The sequence below is a fragment of the Agelaius tricolor genome, unplaced genomic scaffold (genome assembly GCF_023055355.1).
Source record: "Agelaius tricolor isolate 1412-34295 unplaced genomic scaffold, bAgeTri1.0.p SCAF_8, whole genome shotgun sequence".
NCBI lineage: Eukaryota > Metazoa > Chordata > Aves > Passeriformes > Icteridae > Agelaius > Agelaius tricolor.
In genome coordinates this window covers 2,894,390-2,918,780 of record NW_027269268.1, presented here as the reverse complement: position 1 = coordinate 2,918,780, position 24,391 = coordinate 2,894,390, and the positions used below count along the sequence as shown (strand labels likewise).

At 45.7% G+C, this 24,391-nt stretch overlaps 2 protein-coding genes across 2 annotated transcripts; both read left to right on the top strand.

Annotated features, from left to right (window-relative positions):
* Positions 1-2: 2 nt before the first annotated feature.
* Positions 3-17,404, top strand: ZGRF1 (zinc finger GRF-type containing 1). Its single transcript, XM_071431323.1, has 28 exons — positions 3-132; positions 1,084-1,199; positions 1,308-1,388; positions 1,505-1,561; positions 2,008-2,193; positions 2,608-4,672; positions 4,970-5,052; positions 5,713-5,811; positions 6,545-6,650; positions 6,731-6,831; positions 7,039-7,183; positions 8,554-9,221; positions 10,332-10,470; positions 10,853-11,037; positions 11,160-11,347; positions 11,828-11,967; positions 12,045-12,191; positions 12,766-12,880; positions 12,989-13,245; positions 13,740-13,899; positions 14,511-14,588; positions 14,718-14,865; positions 15,136-15,263; positions 15,526-15,649; positions 15,900-16,076; positions 16,192-16,326; positions 16,426-16,687; positions 17,108-17,404. The coding sequence occupies exons 2-28, from the start codon at positions 1,179-1,181 to the stop codon at positions 17,221-17,223; spliced, it is 6,111 nt and encodes a 2,036-aa protein (XP_071287424.1). The 5' UTR covers positions 3-132; positions 1,084-1,178; the 3' UTR covers positions 17,224-17,404.
* Positions 17,405-22,592: 5,188 nt separating this feature from the next.
* NEUROG2 (neurogenin 2) lies at positions 22,593-24,004 on the top strand. The gene has a single exon (XM_071431327.1). The coding sequence runs from the start codon at positions 22,593-22,595 to the stop codon at positions 23,289-23,291; it is 699 nt and encodes a 232-aa protein (XP_071287428.1). The 3' UTR covers positions 23,292-24,004.
* The last annotated feature ends 387 nt before the right edge of the window (positions 24,005-24,391 follow it).

The following is a 24,391-nucleotide window of genomic DNA, read 5'->3' as shown; positions in this document are numbered from 1 at the left end:
CGGCGGGGCGGCGCGGGCGTCGTGACGTCACGCGGGCGCGGCGGCGGGAAGTTCGTAAAGGCGGCGGTGCTGGCGCCGCCATCCCCGACCCGCGCCCGGTGCCCGTGCCGGAGCCCGTCCTGGAGCCGCTGGGTAGGAGCGGGGCGGCCGCCCGGCACACCGGGAGGGGTGGCGGGCTGTGGTCTGTCGGGGCATCCCGCTGGGAGGATGGTGTGGAGTGCGTCCCTTTGGCTGTGTGGAGGCAGCGCCGGTGACAGCGGCGGGTCCCGCTGCCCGCGGCGCTCGTTCCCCGGGAGCTCCCCAAGGGCTCGCGTCCGTCCGGCTGCTCTGAGAACTCAGGGAATAACTCTGTCCTCATACCGGGTCCAAGGATTTCCACCTTGCGAAGCACCCAAGGAGGTGGCAACCATAAGAAACAGCGCGAATCTTTCCCCTGTCCGTCATATAAACTGCTTCTCACCCATCCAAACTATATATATCATGTTATATGGTGATATATCAATACTAAACATAATATATTTATATTAAAATATTAAATCAGAATTGCATCTAAATATTATGTATAGTATATGTAAATATTAATTCTAAATATTTATAGGTTAAAAATAAATATAAAAATTTATTTTAAAATATCTCACAGTCTAACTTCAAATATGCAAAGAGGTTTGGCTCCACGGGAAGTCAGTTATTTTTTGCATGAGTTAAACATGCATGAGCAACTCCACACCTGGGACAAAATCATTCTGCTAACAGCTTCTCTGCTATTTTGGATCTGGTTTTTTTGTTTTTTTTTCTGCAAATAAACTTTTGGAATTTTATTTCAAGTAATTCTGAATTATTCAGAGATGCCAGCCAGTCATTTAAATGAATGAACATGTCTAAAAGCTGGAAAATATCTTGACATCTATTAAAAAGATTTTTTTTTCTTTCTTAACAGCAGTCTGTTAGGTTGTTTTTGAGGTTTCTCTTTAAAATGCTCACAGCAGCTCTACTCCACTGGTTTGATACTGTCTTGCATCTAGTTATCTTTTCTTTTTGAGGAGAAAAAATAAGAATTTTTTTGTCCACACTTTCCCTTCACAGCTCTGGTGTGTCCTGACCATTTCCCTGTCTCTCTGGCTGTGGGAAGATGTGGATATTTGTGAGATAACCTGTTGGATGTCTGTGTTGCCAAAGCAATGGCCTCTCAAGAATTTACTGTGAGTGATTTTTAACACTGTGCAATTATGTTTAAAGACTGTAGCTGCTGAAATACTTGAACATTTTCTTACTTCTTGTTTTTTCAATGTTTTACATATTTAAAACAGGTGTTATACACTCACCAAAAGATGAAAAAATCAAAAACATGGCAAGATGGAATTCTGAGGGTTAGAACTGGCAGAAATCAGGTGAAAATTCAGATTTAACACTGTTGGATTTAATATCTGCTACTGCCAGTGGCAGTCTAGTTGATTTGTGAAATAAATTTGTGGTTATTTAAAATATTTTTTTTTTTATTTTCCAGGCTACCTTGTTTGATGATAAAGGACAATGTCTGGAGAGTATTTTTATAAAATCTCAGGTATCTTTTGTTCAGAGTTGTTTTTATATTTGGTTGTAGTTGGTCTTTCAGGCAGCATTTCAAACACTTGTTTGGTAGCCAAAAGAGTATTTTTTCTAGTTGCTGATATGGAACTCTGCTACAGTGCAAATAATGAAGAGCGAAAACAGCTTCTATTAATTAACAGATCTTGCTGTTTGTCCAGAAGCTTTCATGGAATTTTTCTTCCTCTGTGGTAAAAGCAGTGTATTACAGTGATAAATGAAATAATCATTGAGGCTAAGTGCTACTGCTATTTACAATATATGTACAAATAAAAGTATTGTCTGGCATCTGTGATATAGTAGGTGTAAGCAGCCGAATTTTTTACATCCAAGTACCTAAAACACTGTATGTTTTTAAGAATAAAACTATATAATATTGTTTCTTGCATTATTATGTATACACTGTTGTTCTCCCTTTTCCAGGTGACTCCTGGAGATGATTTGGAAAGTGAGCGATATTTAATCACAGTTGAAGCAGCTAAAGTGAGTGAAAAGCCCTCTGAAGAGCAGCCAAAACAAGCAGAAACTCCAGCAGTGGACAGAAATGGTGTCAAACCTGCTCTTCTACCCCCAAGACATCTCCCTGTTGGCTTGAAAAGGAAGTTTACGGTGAGTTTTTGTTCCAAATTTTATGTCTCATGTTTATATGCAATGTAAAACGCAAGGGAATGGGAAATATATACAGAATTTCTTCCTGCCTTTTCTTTTCTTTATATTTTTTCTTTTTCTTTTTTTTTTCCTTCCCTTCTTCCTTCCCTTCCCTTCTTCTTTTTTTTTCTTTTTTCCTTTTTTTTTTGAGCTGTAATCCAGAATGTGGTTTTTCCACATTTAGGAGATTTGGTTTAGTAGGATTTATGTTGGCTACAGTAAAAATCACAAGGGCTTAAGGTTGTTTCTGTGCACCTGTGGAATCCTCATGGATTTGATCAGAATATATTCCCAGGCCATTTGATCAGAATGCAGTGTGCCCCATTTTCAGCATCTGATTACAAAACGTGGATTAACTGCTGATTTCTCTCCCAGGGGTTCCGAGGGCCACGCCAAGTTGAGAAGAAAACACCAGCTGTGGAAGATGAAGGAAAAGCAGCAGTGTTGCCCTCATCTAAGGGGTGCCAAGGGAGTTTTCCATCCCAGTTTTACGTCAGCTCTCCGTTGTTTTCCACGGTTTGCAGGAAGGATGCAGGAACAAATCCCTCTGCAAGCAGTCAGGAAGAGGTGTGCAGGGACAATGGCAGAGAACAAATGTCTGTGTCCTCCCTGCTTTCTGCTCCCTTCAGTGACAGCTGGGAGGGGACAGAGAGGCAGAACTTCCATCAGTTGGTTGGGAAGCAGGAATCTCCTCTCCTCACTGGGCACACTGGTGCTGGGGCAGTGTCCCACCACATCAGGAGCGCAGCACAGATCATTGCTCTGCTCAAGTCCAAACCAGCACAAGGACACCACAGAGAGCAAACATCTGGAGCCACAGGCTGCCTTTCCAGGGTTCAGGCAGCACAAAATGCAGGTTTATGTGACAGAAAAAGCCCTGTCCTGCCTGCTCTTTCAGGTGACCCTGCCAAAGGACTCGTTCCAGATACCCAGCACCTGCCTTTTGTGCAGGGAAATGTAAATGATACAAAGGACTGGAATGTTCTAGCACTTCCAAATTCAGCTGAACAGTCTTGTGGAGAAGAAGTCACAGGACACAGACAAGACAAAAAGGTAAATAATTTAAGTCAAAATTTACAAGGTGACTGCAACACAAGTAGTTACTTCCTACCTGAGTCCACTGTAAGCAGAATGAGTGACAGTCAGTTTGACCCATCCTCAGGTGACGTTTCACCTTCAGCAAGTCCAACCACCTTTGAAAGCCATCCCTTTGGATACAGGGAGCATTCAGGGACTGACAGGCTTAGGGAGAATTGCTCTGTGAAGATGCAGAGTGAGCTTCATCCAAGGCAAAATTCAGAGGGACTGTCTAATGACCCGGAGCTCTCTGGGGATGTGACATTGGCTGAAGCTGGAATTGGGAAGGAGGAGTTCAGTTTGCAGGGCACAGGCTGTAGTCCTGATGGGGAACTGATGGAGGTTAGCTTTAACCTAATGGAGGCTTTTGATTTTAATGACATGGACAATGAAGATGTGTGTGAGAGAGAAGGGAAGGGACTCTCTGAGGGAGACACACCTTCATGGAGCCCAGGCAGCTTCCAGGGAGGAGATGTAGCACAAGGTGCTGCCTTGAGCCCTCATTTGAAGCCTCATTCTTGCTGTGATGTAGAGACACAAAGCAAAAATGAAGTCACATGTTACAAATCTGATGGAGAGGGGGGTCCACCACCCCAGCTTTGTGATGGTGATGCCAGGAGAGCTGCAGAAGATGCTGCAAACCAGACCAGAACCCAAGTGGAACTTCTAGGGGATGGACACAACATAAAAGAGATCAGTGAGAGTCAGTCAAGTTTTGAAGGCTCAAAGCAAGAGGAGGATCTGGACGGCTGTGCAGCACTCACCATCAATGGCACATCCTGGGTAAAAAAGCAGCACTCTGATCTCCTGCCTGGGGACACCAGTGTTAATGAATGTCACCCTGAAACCAGGCTGTCTGAAACCACTGGAAGTCTCACAGGTATTTCTCCCAGTAGAATAATTTCTGCCTTGGACCAAAACACTGAGGAAGGAGTTACACAGCTTGGATGTATGGAATCCCCAGATGTTGACTCAGAGCACTTCTGGGCTACTAGGAGTGGTGATGTGAAACCAGGCAGCCCTCTGCTGGCCTTGTCACAGAAATCAGATCCTTTAGAAGGAGGTTGTTTATCTCCAGAGAAAACAGCAGTAGGAGGAACTGTGCTGGAAAATGCAGAGAGCAGAACTGCTTCTCCTGAAGCCTGCCAAGGAGAGACAGTAGGGGTGGATTGCCTGAAATGCACAGCAGTGGCTGAGAATTGCTCAGGATTCCCTGATTTGGTGAATGATATTGCTCTTCTGAGAGCTTTGACACAGCATAGCACAGCATTAGAGAGCTTGCAAAGGATGGAGGAAAACACCAGCATGTTCTGTGAAACAGACACTCCTAGGGAGACACTTGAACCCCTTGAGAAGGATCAAGGTTAGGTCAGCTTCTATTTCAAACTGGATTCTGTATGTCTGTACCTGTTTGATTTCTCTCATTTCTCCTCATTTAGAAATACTTTTAGAGTGCTGTGTTATGTAGGTTTCCTCGTGCAATTTGTACTGTTTAAAGCAATATTGTGAGCTCCAAGTCTGTTTGCTCTCATTCGGTTAAATCCTAACTGTGCATGGGTTGCATCGGTAAGGTTTGCAAACCTGTAAATACTCAGATGTTTTCATGTAAAAAACCCCAGACTATTGACTGTAACTCACTGTGCTTTTCCATCTCTTGTAGCTATAAAAGAGTTTACAGAAATGCCTTACTCAGAAAGTTTACAGGCATCTTCCTGTTCATACTTTGATTCTCCTGCCCGGATGGTAACCAATTTTTGACTACATATATTTATCTGTACAAGATAAATTCATTTTCCACCTGGCTTCTGGAATAAAATTCTTGGGTTAGAAACCATGGAAGTTGAGCTATAAATTGCTTAGAGGCATTGTTTATGAAGCTGGTAACCAATAGAAGATGTCATCTTGACAATATTCAGGAGGCCTCATGTATGATAAGGAACTTAATGAAAAGTGTAGTATTTAGTCATGTTTAATATTCCATCAATATGTCTGGTAATTCTCCTTCCCTACCCCATCTTTTACCACCTTTTTTTTTCCCCCACTAGCTTTTTAAATACATGGCTTTCCTTGGAATTTTAGCATTTGGGTTGAAATACACTGGTAAAACTGTTCGTGTTTGATAATTCACATTGATTTTTATCCAATGATGTTAACAGCCTTTTTTCTTTTTCAATCAATCTAAAGCCTAAAGAAAAGTTTTAGAAATCTTCTTTTTCCTCTTCTGTTTGAAAAAACAAACATAGTTTCTTATCCTGTCATGGATGGCTTCCAAATAAAAAAGCTGTAACTGAAAAGGCTTCCTTTGTATAAATACAAGACATTTCTTAGCCTAAATTTTCACTTTAAATGGTTACTAAATTGTTAATTGTTAGACTAATTAGTTTTTGGTGCTTTCCTGTGCAGCCCAACTGTGTGGACAGTTTATTACAGAAGACAGATGCATATATTGTACCAATAGCAGCAGCCCAAAGGGACCCTGGGCCTTCTGACTGGCAACCAAAGGTACCATTGCTGTGGAACTCAAGTATAATTAACAGTGTTTCCTAAATTTCAGTTCAGTGCTTTGCCAATTGTAATATATTGCACTAAGTCCTAATAAAATTTTAGTAATAAAATTTGTTATTTTTCAGGGAGAGTTGAAAACTCAAATTACAAGGAAAAAAAAAACCAGATTTTTTTTGTTTCTCTTCTGCAGAGTCAACAGGTTATTTTTGTTGTATGTGTAACAAGAACCTGTACTGACTGTAGCTAGTTGCAGAGCAGTTTTTCCTTGCTGTCAATGATAATTCCATGCATTGTGCAGCCTGTTGCCTTCCAAGGTTACCAAGTGAAAGGATCAGCAGCTAGTGAGGTGATGCTGAGAGCTCCATGCTCCCAGCACGGATGGCAGCAGCACCCAGACAACATGGACTTTGCAGCTGAGACATTTTTCTCACCCCTCTTTTCAAGGCATTATGACCTTTATGACTTGAGACAGGTAAAACTTTTTTTTGTTCAGTTATCCATACTAGCCTTAGTGCAAGAAAGTATCTTGTCAATTTAGGATAGAAAATAGTTCATTTTTAAACTGCTACAATCAAATAAAAACCAATTATTTTTACTTACCTTTGTCATTGAACTTCATAATCACTTTTTTTTCTGCTCCTTTGATCAGTTGCACTTTGAAAAAAAAGAAGATAAGCAGTTTAATTTCTACCAAGTTTTTGCTTATGCTTTTTTTTTTTTTTTAATAAAGTCTCCAGGTTCCAGGAGCCTTCATAAGGATGATGTTGACATTGTAAGAGAAGGGAATTTTCAAGTGAAGCCTGATGTTATTCAAGAGCCAGGAATAAATCAATCCTGTAAGGGAAAGTAAAAGGAGAAGGGCAGTGATTGGCCTCAGAATTTCTGCATTACTTCAGCACTTTTCTGTTTTTCCTAGCACTGGCACTGGATGTGCATCCTGAAGTGCCACCATGGACAGTGTCACACCTACCCTCTGACCTGAGACAAGCACAGTGGACTGCCTGGGAGCCTGGCAAGGTGGGGATTGACTGGCTCTTGCAAACATTTTTGGCTTTATTTCCTGTGTGTTCGTGGCAATTTTTATTTTTGGAGCTCTTTTATCTCAACTCTGAGAGATATTTCATTGTTTAGAATGCTGAGAGAGAGAATGGTGATGAAAGAGCTGTAACCAGGTTTTTTTTCAGTCATGTTAATTAACCTGCCATGTTAATTCTTCACCTGTAGATTTCACCAGAACTCACTTCCCCACTTGATCCAGACGGTGCAATTTCTCCACCTTGGGGAAATGAGGAGCCTGTTGGAGACATCCAGGAGCCCCTGACACGTGGGATCTTACCCAGTAAACCACAACTCCCAGATTTCTTCTTCAGTAAGAATTTACAGGTTTATACTGGCACCTCACAGTGTTTTAGCTGAAAATCTCTGAGGGTTCTTGAAGCACAACGAGTTGGGCCATCACAGACAGTTACTCTGCCAATTATAGTCTCCTGAAGGAGACTTCAGTAGATTTAGTTTTATAAAGAAAAATCAGCTTCTAGTTTGGGGGCAAGAAGGCTGTAAGCTAAGCTTCTAAATGATCCCTATGTTTTTATTTACCTGCTTTTAGTTTTCTTCCGTATTCAGCTGTCCTCTGAACATCTCCCATTTGACACCTCTCTATAACTGTCACTAATGATAATTAATGTAACCAAAAGGATGCTTTTTGGTAGCGAGAGCTTATTTATCTGTGTTGTTCAATGTTAATTCATAGGTTGTGGGTTATCTTTTGGAAAAAAATCAAATGTTAAAATGGGTTTTTTTCTAGTTGGCAGATGTCAGTGACATCAGATTAATGACCTCCAAAATACAACCATGTTTAATTTAATAGTAGGTCTTTTATACAAGCAGAGTGGCTACATAATGTGTTCTGAATATGGAGATTTCAAAGAAATTTTTAAAAAATTATTTTCAAAGAAATTTAAAAAATCAAACTAATTAAAAGAATCACACAAAGTCCATCATTTAGTGTAATACTGCACAGGAGCAATCCAGAGAGCTTTCCAGCTAGAAGGCAGGGTGTAGAAGGAAGAATCTAGAATTCCTTACTTTTGGTACCATTGGTACTTGAAGTGCCATCTGATGCTGGCAAGGGGGGCTATTTACAGACACGAACGAGACAGGGCTGCTGTGGAAAGTGCCTCGAGCTGTTTATTTTTCAGCATCAGTCTCATTACATGATTATGACAATGGGAAGATGCCAGCAACTCACATCCCAGGCAGCAGGCCAAAAAACTTCATGTTACAACTTACTTTATAAGCTTCTTGACCAATCACACAAAGCAAAAGCACATTGACAGTAGTTCTATCCAATCACCATAAGCACATGTACCTTTGGTTAAAACAATGCTTGCTTATTTCAAATACAATACCTGCTTGTAAGCCTTTTAAAACACAATGCACAGAGCTCCATTATTAAGCTTTAACCTTCCTAATATCTTGCTAGATAAACTTTCTGCAGCTTAGAGAGCTATTCAGACAAGTGTTAATACACAGGCCATTGTTCTATTTGCTCTCGCTTTTTCTACAGTTTAAATAATTTTTCTGCTGACTTATCTCATGGCTGCTGCTTTAGCTCTACTTACAGTTCTGCTGTATCTGAGGCCTGCCTTTTGCAGCTTTCCCCAAAACTCTCTAATTTTGTATATTCCCACACCGTCCCTGGCTGCTCCAGGTTGCTTGTAAGCTGTATTTTTCCCACAGCCCAGGAGAAATCCAGCCATGCACAGGAATTCAGCCTGCCAGCACTGAAGCCCACAATGAAAACACGAGCTCCCTTTGTCACTGTTCCTGCCACCCACGAGATTCCTGCCATGTTTCACCCCTCTGAGAATGAGGATTTCCAGCAATCTTTGGGCTCTTCAGGAGGCAATCTGTGCAGCCAGTCAGTGGTATTTCCCAGGAGTGCTCCTGGCCCCCAGGACAGGAATTCTGACACCTCTGTGTTTGGGGAGTACACGGAAGATGGACAAAGGGGATCTGTGCCACCAGTGCTCCCCGATGTGACTGCCCAAGCCGGACAAAGCAAGTGGCTGAAGTATCAAAGCAATGCTCAGAGCGATTTGATCCCTGAAAACTGTGCTGAAGGGGAGGAGGAGGAGGATGACATCTGTGTCCGGAGCGTGCTGGGAATGCCACCGGGTGACCCAGGAGAGAGCAGAGCCACCGATCTGAGCGCTCCTAGCCCTGCAGCGCCGCTGCCGGCCGGGAGCTGGCCCGGGGAGCGCTCCGGGGCTGCGAACAGCGGCAATGCAGATCCGGTGTCACCGGGGAACGCGCTCTCCCTGCCCTTACGGCAGGCACCTCTGGCTGCGGCCACACAAAAGGTGTTGAGTCACCTGAGCTGCCACGGCGGAACAGGAGAGGGCCAGGTGTGTACCAGGCTGTCTCTGACACTGACACCAACACAGTGCTCTGGCCAAAGGGGCTGCATTTATCTCATTTCCTGCAGATTTTATCAGTAGGATTGCATAGTGACACCAAAAAACGTATTTTTTAATTTTTAATGTATTTTTATTTTAATATATTTTTAATTTTTTTCATTTTTAATATATTTTTAATACATTAGTCACATGCCATGACTAATCCTTTGTAAAGGTAATTCAGTGCCAGATTTAGATTTTTAATCTGAATGTCAATGGCAGGAAGATGAAACAAAAGCTGCTGGACTGTTTTGACATCTCTGATTGGTAACAAATTGTGGGTTTTTCTTATTTGTGGTATCAGAATAATTTTAATCAACACCTATTTTTGCTTCAAGTCATAGTCTCTGACTTCAAATTATTATAAATTCCTTCAGTTTTAGTTGTGTAAAAGTCAAGTTATGGCACTGAATAAGCACCTAAAAATTTAGCACACATGTTTGTGATCAGTAGGCAGATGGAGCAAATTGGGCAAATTGAAGCACCACACCAACCACAAGTTAAGTTTTTTAAGTTGTCAAATGGTTTTGAGAGTTGAAGAAAATGTTGACTCTTTCTTTTTTTTCAAGTTTTTTTGGCTCTATAAAACTGTCCAGTACAGTATTTGTGTGAAGCAGAGAAAGGAAATAACTAATACATTTAACATACACATGGGTATACACATTGTGTGTGTTTAAATACAAATATATAGATATGTAAAATCCATATACCAGACTTAAAAAGCTTGTGAAGACATTTATAATTCATTTATTTTTGTGCAAAAATAGTGTTGAAAATAGGGTTTGTGTGCTCCTTCCCCATGCCTAGTGCTGAAAAACATGATTTTGAACAACATAACATTTATTCTAAAGCCTTTGGAAGTATTATCTGTGTTATTACAAATGCAAGCTGTTTGGCAAGGAGCAAATTTTACCCTCACGGTGCATCCTAAATGGCAGCCCAAGCTCTAGGGAAATTTTTAGTATCTTTTAGTATTTTTTTAGTATTTTTTACAAATCTGTAATTTTCTCATTCAAGGTCTTACAGTTTTTAATGGTTTATTTTCCTGGGTCTTTTTAGGACATAACAATTTCTGAGTTGTCTTTTCCTCCTGTGGATAAAGTGAAACACAGCAATCTTCCTAAAAGAAAGATTTCCATCCCAGCTGTGTTTCAGTCTCACACTCACTACAAGCAGGTTTTTAAAGCTGCTCTGACAGGTAAGTCTCTGCTCTGTGAAATGCTGTCATTTTAAACATTACCTATTAAAACAGCAGGGTGCATTTCATTTTTTTATATTTCTACTGAAATATATTTAGTCTATACCCGAAATTGCAGAGGCAAGCCAAAAAGACAGTACACACTGTTCAACTCTGTAACCTCAGGGCTGTTTTCCAGTCTTAAGATACCTAAGCCTTTTTTTTTTTCCCCCTGGAATAAGTGGATTTTTCAGGTCATGTGGTTTCTTTTAGGACTCAGATGAAATATTTTGATTTGGGATGGAAATTTTCCAATGGAAATACATTTGTTTGGATGTTGTGTAGCTGTGTAAGCATTTTAAGGGTGTGCTAATGATTCTGTTGTTGTCCTTTCCCCACCAAGAGCAATTGAACATAATGCTGTTTGAGTTGGCACAGAGGCTACACCATGCCCTCTCCAAGGTGGATATATCATTTTACACTGCAGTGAAAGATGGGCAAAGCCAGGGCCAAGGAAGCTGTGCCCCACTCTGCAACCACATGCACCCTGCTAAGCTGGTGATGGTTAAAAAAGAAGGTCAAAACAAGGTGCTATTTATTCCTTGTGGTTTTTACACTTTGGGGGTGAAAGCATCCATTGCTTTCTCTTTTTTTTTTCTTGCTTGTTTTGGGGCTCATGGACCTTTTTTTTCCCCTCCCTTCCCTTGTAGGGTCGTTTGTTCTATGCCTGTGATGCCCCAAAAGCTGAGCAGTGCTCCTTTTTCAAGTGGATTGAAGATGTGAACCCCACACAGACAAAATCCAGACCCAGTGCAGTGCTCCATGACACAAAAAGTATTGGGACATACCTCAGGAGTCAAAAGATTGCTGTTTATGAGGAATGCCAGCTTTTGGTGAGGTATCCTCAAATACTGTGCCAATTCAAGGTTTATAAATATTCCAGTAGCCCAGGACTTCAGCAGGATTTAACACATATTCTCTATATTTAAAGAGTAAAGATTTCTTTCTGTAATGAAATGCAAGAGCTAAATTAGCGAAGGAAAAATATTTATAGCAATGGTATTTGTTTTTAGCAAGAATCAAAACTGCTGACCAGCAATGTGATCAATTGCTAGTGTCAGAACTTTTGCATTTGAACTTTGTTCATTTAATCCTCAGTAGGAGAATTTGATTTATTCTCTTCAAGTTATAATTTTAATGCCAGAAGTCATCTCAAGGGCTATTCTGTGCTGTTTAATTGTAGAGGAAACAATTTAACTGTGGCTGGATATTAAGGAGATTTTGCAGTCAAGATAAATGGAGGTTTCTTCCTTTTGGTGCTGAATCCAAAATGTGCTGATGGTTTACATACTTTTTTTTTTTTTTTTTAATTACCCAGGAAAGCCTTTGAAATTCCAACACAGAGGTACAGTAAGTTCAAGAAATTTATGAATACACCTGCCAGCTTTGATGGTGACTCCAAACCCAAATTATACCTGAAGCTAAGCAGAAAGGAGCATTCTTCTCTCTACAGCAAAGGTGAGCACATGTTACACATCAGATTTCAAAGGTGGCAGTGGGAGAGGCTGATGAGGACTCTGTATTGTTTTTGACAGATGACATCTGGGTTGTTTCCAAGACTCTGAACTTTGATCCCATTGATACTTTCATTGCAAGCAGTGCTTTCTTTGGACCATCCTCCAACAATGAGATAGAATTGCTACCACTGAAAGGCTACAGTCCCTCCAACTGGAGATCCAACAGTGAGTTCCACAGCAACATTGAGAACTGTGGGAAACAACTAAGGAAAAATCCAGCCAGCAATGAAGGATGAGCTGCTGAGAATATGAGAATTTCTCAAACCTTGCACATGATTTAATTCACAGTATTTTTTTTCCTTGTATGTTTGAATATATAATTTGAATACATTAATTAAGGCAGTTAAACCTGCAAAGTAGCTGGCAAATTGCAAATGGGTGGGGAAGGAATAATATGAAGAAAGTAGTAAATTATGTAATACGATATACAATGCAAGTTGACTGTCAGAGTGTAAGTAAAAGGAATCTGTTTTTACTGTCCTTGAAAAACAAAATGCAGAAACTTCAAACAACTCACTGGAAATTTTATTTTTTTTATAAAAAGCCATGTATTAAGCCTGTGACTGCAAAAGTTTCTTGGTTTTGCTGTTGAATTAAGTTAAAGCTTTGGGGTTGTTTTGTTTTGTAAATGGAGAAGATAAAATCAGTTAATAACTCTTTTGGCATTTTATAATTAATTTCTTAACAATTTCTGCTCTATTAACTCCTTTCTCCTTTTGTTTTTCTGTGGCCCTTGCAGTGTGTGTTCATGCCTTGCTGGTTTGTAATGCCAGTGGTGAGCTGGCCTCCTTAAGGAACATGGAGGAGCACTTCAATCCATCCACATTACCGCTGATCCCATATCTCCTGAAAATGTGAGTTATTGTCTTGGGATACTGTGAGCAGCCCAGTGCAGGAATATCAGAACCAGGAGACAGAAATTCTATCATATCACAACTTCTGGGTATTTTTTGTTTTCCTAGGAATTTTGATTCTGAAAATGCTACAAAAAGTGTCAACAAAAGGAAATTCACTCCACCTGCCATGAGTGTGAAGTGCTCCATGATGTCTGGCCCTGTGAGCTCTCAAGTGGCAATGGGAGTGGCCGAAGAGATGATCCAGAGGTTCTCCCTGAACCCAGACCAAGCAGCATCACTGATTCATGTGGCTCAGATGATGACCTGTGAAAAGCCCAAAGGAGGGGAGGAACATCAGAGCTTGCCCATCACAATCATACGTGGTACACAGCCAAGAATTGTGACACTTGCTGCTGTTATAGCTTTGCACAAATGTTGATTAATGGGAAATGCCATCAATACGGAATGCCAGAATCAGCCCCTCTGATACTGACTGTGACATTAGTACATCCATTCTGTCAGCACAGAGCTTTTGCCCCTTTAAATTAAATTTAAATTGAATTAAATTTTCATTCTGCCTTTTCCAGGATTTCACTGAAGCATAGGAGGTTTTGCCTAGAAATACCTATACATAAAATCAGAATTATTTATTGTCTTCAGCTTTTTTCTTTTCATACGAAAACCACTTTTTATCACATATTAGCTTTTATCATGTATTAGCTATTTATTAATACAACCATGTATTGTTTTTGTAAGTGTAAGCAAGCCCATGCAATTAATTTAGAGGAATCACAGCATAACTGAAATTAAAGCAATTGATTCAAACTTTCTAGGAAATTCTCACTTGTAACTTGGGCTTTTTCTTCCAAAATCCCAGGTGTTTTTGGAGCTGGCAAGAGCTACTTGCTGTCCGTGGTGATCTTGTTCCTCGTGCAGCTCTTTGAAAGCAGTGAAGCTACAGAGGGTCCGAGGGCAACTCCATGGAAACTCCTCATTGCTTCTTCCACCAACGTTGCTGTGGACAGGATCCTGCTGGGGTGGGTTGCTGAGGCTTTTATGGTTCTTCTTCCAACACCAATAATGCACTTGGAAACGAATGGCTTACACTGTAGTGATAGTTGTGTTGGTATTTCCTGTAAAACACATCAAAAAGATTGATTTGTTTCCCTAAAAAGTGCCACACACAGACTTTAATTGTTCCTCAGCTCTTTTGCACAGTTAAAAGAGTGAAAGCTACATAAAACATCTACAGGAGACTATTTTAGGCTCTGCTCTCATCAAATATGCTATTAAAATCCATCAGGACAAAGTAGTACTGCTCAGGGATCTTTAGGATGTACCAGTAGGGGAAGGAGGAGCAGAGAGGATCAGATTTGTGAAAATTTAGCATGAAATAAATGCATGGTTTGGAAGGAAAAAGGAAGGGAAGATACATATGGAAGACTATGAAAGGGGAATCATCAAGGCATTAAATCATGATGAGGTAGTTTATTTTGATTTTGTTGAATTACTGAGGTACTTCATCTCAGTAATCACTGGAGTTTGTGTTCCTGAGTGTTCTGATGTGTCTTTTGAAACCACTTTGAAAGTTTTCTCAAGATTTCATCTTTCCCTTTCTGTAATGTTTATCATCTCTTTTTCTTTCAAGTCTGCTCGAGCTTGGATTTGAGGACTTTATAAGAGTGGGAAGTGTAAGGAAAATCACGAAAGCAATTCTTCCCCATAGGTAAGAAACCTCTTTGAGGGATCTGAAGCAATTTGGGGTAGGTTAATACGTTATTATAAAGTGTGGTTATCTTTCCAAGCACTGCTATTTTCAGTTACTGCAATGTATGTTACAAAATCTTCTTTAAAGTTTACATGCAGGCTCAGGAAATGAAAACGAGCAGCTGAAAGAGTTGCTTGCTCTGTTGAAAGAAGATTTGACTCCAGCTGAGAAAATCTATGTCAGGAAGAGCATTGAGCAGCATAAACTGGGGACCAATAAAACTATTCTGCAACAGGTACAGTCAAAGAGATGGGATGGGAAAGCAGGGATTTGCTATGTCTTATCTACGGGGCTGAGCACATGGAAACTGGGAATTTATCATTCAAAACTCCTGGTTTTGAAATACAAACTGAACTTTAGGTTTGATTGCACAGGTGTAGCTTAGTGTCCTGTTGCTAGAAATAAATTTAGCTGTATTCTCCTGCTCTAGTTAGGTGCTGCACAGAGATGAACTATGAAATGATTTTAACTTTTTGCCTGCCTGTTTTCTCCTCGCTGCTGGCAGGTGAAGGTGGTTGGAGTGACGTGTGCTGCCTGCCCCTTCCCCTGCCTGAAGGCGCTCAGGTTTCCTGTGGTGGTGCTGGATGAGTGCAGCCAGATGACTGAGCCTGCCTCCCTGCTCCCCATCGCCAGGTACAGCCCTCCTGTACCTGAGGGGCCTCAGCAGGGGCACCAGCTCCCAGCAGTGCCACACTCCACACCTTTGTGAGCACAGGAACACCCTAGCAGCAAGAAGAGGGATTTCAAATTGAGGCCTGTCCTTAGGTGTTATTAAACTGGGGGTGGAGGAGGGAGGCTGATGGGAAGCAGTGTGATACAGAAACAAGCACACACTTTGGTTATGAACACTTTAACATCCTTTCTAGAACACTGTTTTTTTCACATTCTTATTTAGGTTTCAGTGTGAAAAGCTCATCCTTGTTGGAGACCCCAAGCAACTGCCACCAACTATCCAAGGGTCTGAGAGTGTTCATGAGCAGGGATTGGAGCAGACCCTCTTTGACCGACTCTGCTTAATGGTAGGTGCTGCTGAATGCAGCTTTGGAAAAGGTGGAGAGTGGAACTGTAACTCCCCTGAGGTCACATGGGGAATTCTGGTCCAGGTGTCAGAGGATCAGGGTTTCAGCACTGCAAAATATCTTAAAATCACAGAATGGTTTGGGTTGGAAGGGACCTCAAGGCCACCCCCACTACAGACAGGGACAGGTTCCACTGCCCCCTTGCTCCCAGCTCCATCCCAGCCCGAATGTCTGTGTCCTCATCCCTTAGGGACACGAGCCCATTGTTCTCCGGACACAGTACCGCTGTCACCCTGCCCTCAGTGCCATTGCCAACGAGCTCTTCTACAGCGGGCACCTCATCGATGGCATCTCCCAGGGGGACAGGGCTCCTCTGCTGGAGTGGCTGCCAACACTCTGCTTTTACAGCGTCCATGGCATGGAGCAGGTGAGTTCCTCAGCACTGCTTATGTAACCAGTCAATATTGTCATTTTCCTTCCATTCCATTCCTTTTTACATTTTTGGTGAGAGCTAATTTGGGAATCTTTTTCCCTCTTCCCAGATTGAAAGAGACAACAGCTTTTACAACATGGCAGAAGCTCATTTTACAGTCAAGCTCATCCAGTCTCTGATTGCAAGTGGAATAGAAGGAGCTGATATTGGCGTGATTACCCTTTATAAATCACAAATGTGTAAGGTTTGTGTCATAAATCAGTAACAAAAATCAATAAAGCCCTTCTCTTAAATGGACTCTGAGTAGCCAAACTCACCCCCTTCTCTGTTTCTTTGCCCCCAGATCCAGAATTTGCTTAGTGGGGTTCACTCTGAGGCTTTTGAGGTCAAGCCTGTGCAGGTGTCCACGGTGGATGCATTCCAAGGTGCTGAGAGGGAGATCATTGTGCTGTCCTGTGTCAGGACCAGGCACTTGGGTTTCATAGACTCAGAGAGGAGGATGAACGTGGCACTAACGAGGGCCAAGAGGCACCTGCTGATTGTGGGGAGTCTGCCCTGTCTGAGCAGGAACAGGCTGTGGGGGAGAGTAATTCACCACTGCAGAGGTAAGAGCTGCTTTGCTGGGGTATTTGAAACCTGCACCTCATTATCTTTAATTAGACTATGTACAATACACCTTACAATGTTTATAATAATATATAAAATTAATATATAAAATATATGGTGTGTACACTAGAGCAACCACTATATTCATTGCATATAAACTCCAATGTTTAATATTACACTCAAAATCTAATGTATTGCAAGAATGTGCAAGTTGCACATTTACAGTTTACAACTTTACCTGCTTGGCTGACATCAAATAAAGCATCTTGGTGACTGAACTCCACAGAGCCATTTTCCAAGCAGAAATATCACAGCCAGTCAATACTCTTGGGGAAATAGATGTTGGCACTGCCAGGGGCTGATTCTGTGATGGATGCTGTAGAGAGAGATGTAATCACTCTGTTTATTGCTGCTTCTAGGATGGGAAAATGGCTTACAACATGCAAGCCAGTGTGAGCAGCAGCTAAATGACATTCTCAAGTCTTATTTGGAGAACTGGGAGGAAGAAGAACAGCGCAAGAAAAAGGAAAGATAACATATGTGTTGATTTTATGAACAAAATCTTAATTGCTTGTCTATAGCAATAGCTCTGGTAATTTGTAATCTAGTATTTATTTAATGTGGGGTATTTTTGTTTGGCTCTCAGTGCACTGATGCTTCTGTTTGACCTTGTGGTCATAAGATAAAATTATTAAAGTGACTTTATTTGGTTGATAGCCATAAATAGAGTGACTTTTTCTGCTTGAGAAATGAAATCTTTTTATGCTTACATTGTAGTTCATGATGTTAATGGTATTTCTCGGTTCTTTTAAAACACCGTGCTATTTTAGAACAATTCTGTCACCTCCCATTTTTGCAGGTAGGTGACATCCTGGAAGAGCTTGGCTATAACAATTAAGAGGCCCCTTCTGCAGCTTTTGCAAACATCTTAAGCACCATCCAGGGCCTCTGAGGGCTCCAAGAGAGCTGGGGAGAGACTTGTCATAAGGGCAGCAAGCGACAGGACGAGGGGGAATGGGTTGGGATATTGGGGATAAATTCTTCCACGGGAGTACCAGTGAGGCACGGGCACAGGTTGCCCAGAGGAGCTGTGCCGTGCCTGTACGTGTTCGAGGCTGGGCTGGACGGCGTTTGTGAGCAGTGCTGCAGTGGTGCCCGACTCACCGGGAATTCCCGCTCTGCTTCCCGGTTTTCCCGGTCCCCTCAGGGCTACGGCGGGTTCCGCCGCCGCCAGATGGCGCCGCGTGCCCAGCGGAGGGACCCGCCCGGGCGGTGATGCGCCCCTCCCGCCAGCCCGCCACTAGGGCCGCAGCACCGCTTCGTCCTGAGGGGGCAGCGCCGGCTCCTTCCGCCGGGGGAGGGCTGAATGGCGCTTTTAAATTACTGCTGACACCTCTGTCCCGGCTCCCTAAAATCTCAATCAACAAGCCATTAGAACTCAACGGGAGTAAAACTAAATCCTCGTTTAAGTGTATTTATCCGCTCTCTTTTCTCTCTTTCAAATGCTAAATCCATTTCAGCATATGCCCCTTCTTTCTCTCGCCTTTCTCTAAAGACTGGCAGCCTGCACTACTCTTGTAAATATGAAAGATGCTAATCATATGACATATCACGTCTCAGTCGGAGCCTGGAATAAAGCCTTGAGATTTGGGATCATTGCCTCCAGACAACAGCTTCATCAGCCGGAAAGTTGGGTTTTTTTCTCCTTTCCTTCAACTCTCAATCCCTTCTTTGTCTGGGGGAAAATGCAGCCAACTCGAGCCACCCCGGCCATATGGTTCACTCTGTGTTTTCTTAGTTGAATCCTGAATTGTTTGTGACTTGCGAAGGATTTTTTTTTTTTTTTTTGGAAGTGTGTATAAAGACATAGAAGAGGCTGCCCGGACTGGGGCAGCTCTGCAGGATAACTCCATGTTCTTCACGTGTTTGCTTTCAGCCGCCTCACCACACAGATGAGAAGTATAAACCTGCAGACACACTTATACCAATAAGCTGTTATAGGTATCTGGTATTCTTCCCCTTCTGGGCAAAAATACCCAGGTGCTTTTCCCTTTTCTGGATGGAAATTCCTTCTTGAAACACCATTTGTGTCTTTACTCAGCTCCATAACACAGTTATTGCTCACTGGCAGATCCCATCTAAAAATGCCTTGACTAAGAGAAGCCCCCGAGTATTTTGAGTAAGGAAAAGTGGCGTTTTAGACCTGGATAAATTAGGAGCTGAGTGAGTTTGGCACACCCAGGTTTGGCTATCCCCCTGTTTGATAGCCAGGCTGCCAAATTTTCTTTCTCTCTTTCCTTACACAAATCACCCCCCCCTGCCTCCCCACCCCCCAAAAGGCCCTTTCACCAAACCATTAAATTCTGCAGAGGTGGTCAAGCTAGTCCTGCTTTTCAGGCGTTCGAGAAAGAAAAGGGTCCTTGAAGTTTAGAAGATGCCCAAGGAAAACTCATTGAATGACATCAAAAGAATGAGTTTCCATAGCTGTTGAAGCACGAGAGCCGTGTAGCTGCACAAAGGCGGGTTGGGGCAGTGGGACTGTCCCACTGCTCTATCCCAGCACAATTGGGTCACTGAAATAGGGAATTAATTACCATTGGAGAGTGGGCAGCCCATTCACCACTGGCTGAGTTTTATTAAACGCCAATATAAATAACAAAACAACTCTTGTGGCTGCACTATTCCTACACGCCAAAGGAAGGATTATGTTGGGGATTAACATCTTAAAGTCTATGAGACTTTCTGACTCAAGGCTCGGAGCTGGTAATCGTATTTGTCTCCTGGTTCAGCGATTAGTGCTCTCCCTCGCGCACCTTCGCCTGGATGGCCAATGTCCCTTTTTGCAGGCACTGGGTTTTTCACACAATCGGCTGTTCTTTTCCCCACATCTATAGAAAAGAATAAGAAAACTGAAGCGTGTTCACGCGATCCTCAAGCTTCTTCTCTTCTTCATGGGAAAGGAAGGCACCGGCAGCCTTTTTTCACAAGGGGGGGAGGCAAACCCTCTTGGTGGGGCGGGGGGCCACCACTGCAAAATCGCTCCGCAGGCCTGCACCTGCCATGCAAATCCGCCGGGAACAATCGGCCCCCGACGAGGGCCGGGCTGGGGGGAGCAGGGAAAGATGCCGGGACAGCGCTTGTGGGGGGACCCCTCTTCGCCTTGATCCCAGAACAAACCCCAAATGTGCTAATACAGCTTGGGAGTTGGGGGACTGCTCCTCATCGTGTCCCTCCATGTGGCACTGCTTGCTGCAGCGTGTATGGGAAGGACCTGGATCAGGATGTGGGGGATACATACCCCAGCAATTTTGATTGCTTCCCTCCGCAGAGCACCCCAGTACTCTGCTGTGTGGGGACATATTCTCACACCCCATTTAAGAGCAGAACCACCCCACTCTCAGGGTTTGTGGGTGCTGGACACCACAGGGATCAGGACACCCTGGTGTGTGTGGGCAGCCCTAGGACCTCGAACCCTCAATACACCGCAGGGTATGAGGGAGGCAGAGCTGGGAGGGGTCAGGCCACCCTGTCCCCACAGCTTTGTCCCTGCATTTCCCAGGATGTTGTGCCCCTGTTCACCTGAGGCAGGCTGGCCATTAAGGCTGGCTCTCAACTTGTGAGGTCGACGTGTGGATGGGCTGTGCCCAAAGGTCTCTCAGCAACACAGACCCTAAACTTTTAGGGCTATCGGGTCGCCTCAGAGTTCAATCTTCTTACAGGAAACAAAGCCCTTCTGAAGGTCTCCCCCTCTCCCCCACACGAGCTCAGCGTCCTTTATTTCTAGGCTGTGTGATAAGCTTAAATCATTGTGCTCCCATTTCTTGATCGTTGCCTACTTTGGGCTTTTGTTCCCCTAAAGTAGGATTGAGTCTGGCAAAGGGGCTGAAGTTGAACAGTTTGACCCTTGGAGGACAGTTCAGGCGGTGGGTAGTGGCAGCAGCATTCCTGCTCCTGATCCCACTCCCTCTCCCCCCACCACCTCCTCTCCCCGCCACTCTGGGCCGTGCAGCTCGGCCCTCGCTCTGCCCACAGACCACACAAGCGCCTATCCAGAGCTGTGGGGATATGGTAGCCGACCTGTCCTTGGTCACCTCGTGCTCAGCCCTACAGAAAAAGCCACTGCACAGCAGGGGCTGGCAGCAGGAATGGGACCGAACCCCAGAAAGGCACCGCAAAGCGTGCCTCACCTCTCCAGTGCTTTGCACCAGCAATAGAAGCACAGAAATCTCGGCAAGCAGGGTGGGCACAGAGGGATGGGCTAGCCCTGTCACAAGTGTACTCTGCTTTGTCCCCTTAGAGTGCAGAAAAAGAAATAAGGTCCTTTTAAAAGCGTCACTCTCCTGGGATGCTGAGGGGAGCTGTGAGCCTCTCGTTTTGCACAAGGAGGCGAAGGAGTGTTAGAATGTTTCACAGAGTCACAAAGATACTGACTGAGGCACCCGCCCGGCCTCAATTGCTTCCAAAAACCATACACCCAGAGTGAGGGACTGCTTTGGGTGTGAGTTTGTGCTGTGCTGAGCACGGCTTCTGCACAGGTTTCAGCACTTTCTTAAATTTTGAACTTTTCTAACAGTTGCAAACAAAATTCTGTTTCAAAGCCCAACTCGTCCCAAGTGCCTTGCTGACGGTGTTTCCATATGGAGAGGAGAGTGTTCTGGAGTTTTAGTTTTGTATGTTCTCACTGTCATTTCTTTGACAAGGACTTGGAGTGACGGGCAAGAAGGGACAGCTTCACACTGACAGAGGGCAGGGTTAGATGGGATCTCAGGAGAAATCCTTCCCTGTGAGGGTGGGGAGGCCCTGGCACAGTTTGCCCAGAGAAGCTGTGGATGCCCCATCCCTGGAAGTGTCCAAGGCCAAGCTGGACAGGGCTTGGAGCAACCTGGGATAATGGAAGGTGGTTTGTGGAGCAAAGCCAGCCTGCCGACTCCATGGGCATGACACGAGGCTCTGCCATTGAAAGAGGGCTGGAAGGGGGAAGAGGGGTGAAAGGAATGAAGGTTTTCCTGGTGCACTGACAAGTTGATGTTTGGGGGTTTTCCCAGGTCTCCTCCAGCCTGTGAATTATATTTGACAGCACTGAGCTGCCTGGCGTTCCCCCACTTCGGGCTCGGCCTGATGCGAACGGAGCAGCCGCTTGCCCGGAGCATCTCCCCAGCAAGCCACGCACGGAACTACGCACCTTTACCACAGCACCAAGTGTCCCCAGAAGGCGAAACGCTCCCGGGGAACGAGGAGGGGGTTGAAGGGGAGCCCCTCTCCATCAATCCCTCCCTTTCCCTTGCCGGGCCCGCGAACGAGGAGCGGCTGGAAGGGGAGCCTGCCGGCCCCGGGCGCGCGCGTGGCGCGCGGGACGCGGGGATTGGCCGGTCCGGCGCCTCGCGCCCCCCCCCCCCCCGCCCCCCGCCCCGTGCCCATTCATTAATAAATTAGCGGCACGCTCCAGCCGAGCGCGAGGCGCCAATGGGGCCCCGCCGATGGGGCGGGCGCGGGGGGGAGCGGCGGCGGCGCCCCCCGACAAGAGTCGCGGGCGGGGCGGGCAGGGCGAGGGGGACCCCGGGGGTAGGTTTGATTGTTCCCCGCGGGGTATATAAGGGGTGTTAAGGAGGGTCGTGTGCCAGACACGCAGCCTGACCGGGCCCCGGGCGCCGCTCCCGCCGCCGCCCGCCCGCCCGCCCGCCGCCCCCGGGGCGCGTGCCAGCGCCGCGCCCCCGCCGCTCCCCCCCCACGGTCCCCCGCGCTTTGCCGCCCCCCCCCCCCCCCGCCCCCAGCCTCAGGACCCCCGCCCCGCTCCGTGAGACCGGCGAACCGTCACACCGCACACCGCCGGAGAGGCGAGGAGAGAGCGCCCGCTGCTTCCCGGTGCTGCTGCCCGGTGCGGCCCCGTCCAGCCGCCGCGCAAGGATGCTGGTGAAGGCGGAGGTCCTGGCGCCGCCCGCCGAGGACGAGCTGCTGCTGCTGGGGCTGGGCTCGCCCGCCCCCTCGCCCTCACTGCCGTCCAGCGCCGAGGAGGAGGAGGAAGAGGAGGAGGAGGAGGAGGAGCTGCGCGCCGCGCCGCCGGCTCGGCCCGTCGAGGCTCCGGGCGGCCGCGGGCTGCGGCGGGCGGAGGGGAAGAGGCGGCCGGGGCGGTCCCGCGGCGCCCCGCGGGCGGCGCGCACGGCGGAGACGGCGCAGCGCATCAAGCGGAGCCGGCGGCTCAAGGCCAACAACCGCGAGCGCAACCGGATGCACAACTTGAACGCGGCGCTGGACGCCCTCCGCGACGTGCTGCCCACCTTCCCCGAGGACGCCAAGCTCACCAAGATCGAGACGCTCCGCTTCGCCCACAACTACATCTGGGCGCTCACCGAGACCCTGCGGCTGGCCGGGGCGGCGCGGCTCGGCCCCGATGGGGCGGCAGCGGCGGCGGCGGTGCCAGCCGAGGGCAGCCCCTCGCCCGCCTCCTCCTGGAGCGGCGGCGCCGCCAGCCCTGCGCCCTCCGCCTCCCCGTACGCCTGCACTTTATCGCCCGCCAGCCCCGCGGGCTCCGCCTCGGATCCCGAGCACTGGCCCGGCCGCTTCGCCCCGGGGCCGCCGCCGCCGCTGCCCCGCCGCTGCCTCTAGCCCGGCGCGGCGCTGCCGGGGCTCCCCCCGGGGCAGCGGCGGCGACAGCGGCATCTGCCCGCTTCCCAGGGCAGGGCGGGCTGTGGGAACGGCACCTGCCAAACCAAACTTTCCGTCTCTCTTTCTCTCTCTCTTTCTCTCTCGCCGATGTGCACTTTGTCCAGTTTTCCCAGATCTGTCACCGCGGGGCTTTTGTGTGTGTGTCCCCCCCTTTCCCCGCTCCCCTTTTTGCCATCTGTCCCTTATGATTTATGGGCGGGAGGGGGGTGCAAAGCGAGAAAAAAAAAAGTAAATTGTTTTGTTAGGGGTCCAGGTTAGAAGTCATTGTATAATTTGTAGGCTTTGTGAGGGCTGAATGCAAGCGTGGAAATTTAGGCTGAACTCTCTATCAAAAGGGAAAAAAAAATCGGGAGGGGGGAATGGGGAAGGATCTCCTCATACATTATTTATTTCGACCTTTAGGGGACAAGGAACTCCCCCCTTCTTTCAGGAGATTAAAAATAAATCAACAGACTGAAAACCTCAACAGACACGGAACATTACAGCGATCAGCCACACACGTGTTCACATTTATTTATTATAAAGACAGATTTCATGGAAAATATGTATTTTTTGTATAATTTACAGAGTTTATTCTAGTATGTATTTACAGCTGAAGAGCAAAGGGATTGTCCTTGTGATAAAATATAAATAAAAAGCTCTAATTTTCGTAACTTTGGGGTTGCTGCTTTTTCTGCTTTATGTGCCAGCACTGGGAATTAGGCGATCCTTGTCTCTGGTGAAACCAAGGTCCGGTGGGGCCTGATGTCACTGGGTCCACGGGCAACTGTTTCTTTGGGAAACAGCATTAGAGAGAGAGGGGGCGGGGAAATTCAGTGAAAGTTTGCTTTTGGCCCTCAGTACAGAAGATGCTGACAGCAAATGCGGGATGGATGGATAAAGACTTGTCACACTTCAGGCCGATGGATTTCACCAACAAGGCCGTAGGAATTAAATGTTGTTGAGCTAACAAACCAGTCCTGGGTTACAAGAGGTAGAATTTGCTCTCCGTGAGGGTCAGATGAATTCCAGGTCGCAGGCAGTTCCAGGGGGTTTGGTTC

Bases quoted from the DNA above. Each gene is read 5' to 3' on its own strand.
- NEUROG2 (XM_071431327.1), top strand. From the start codon at position 22,593: ATGCTGGTGAAGGCGGAGGTCCTGGCGCCGCCCGCCGAGGACGAGCTG.
- ZGRF1 (XM_071431323.1), top strand. From the start codon at position 1,179: ATGGCCTCTCAAGAATTTACT. The intron at 15,650-15,899 runs GTAGGTGCTGCT...CTCATCCCTTAG, and splicing joins TTGACCGACTCTGCTTAATG to GGACACGAGCCCATTGTTCT. The intron at 16,688-17,107 runs GTAAGAGCTGCT...TGCTGCTTCTAG, and splicing joins AGTAATTCACCACTGCAGAG to GATGGGAAAATGGCTTACAA.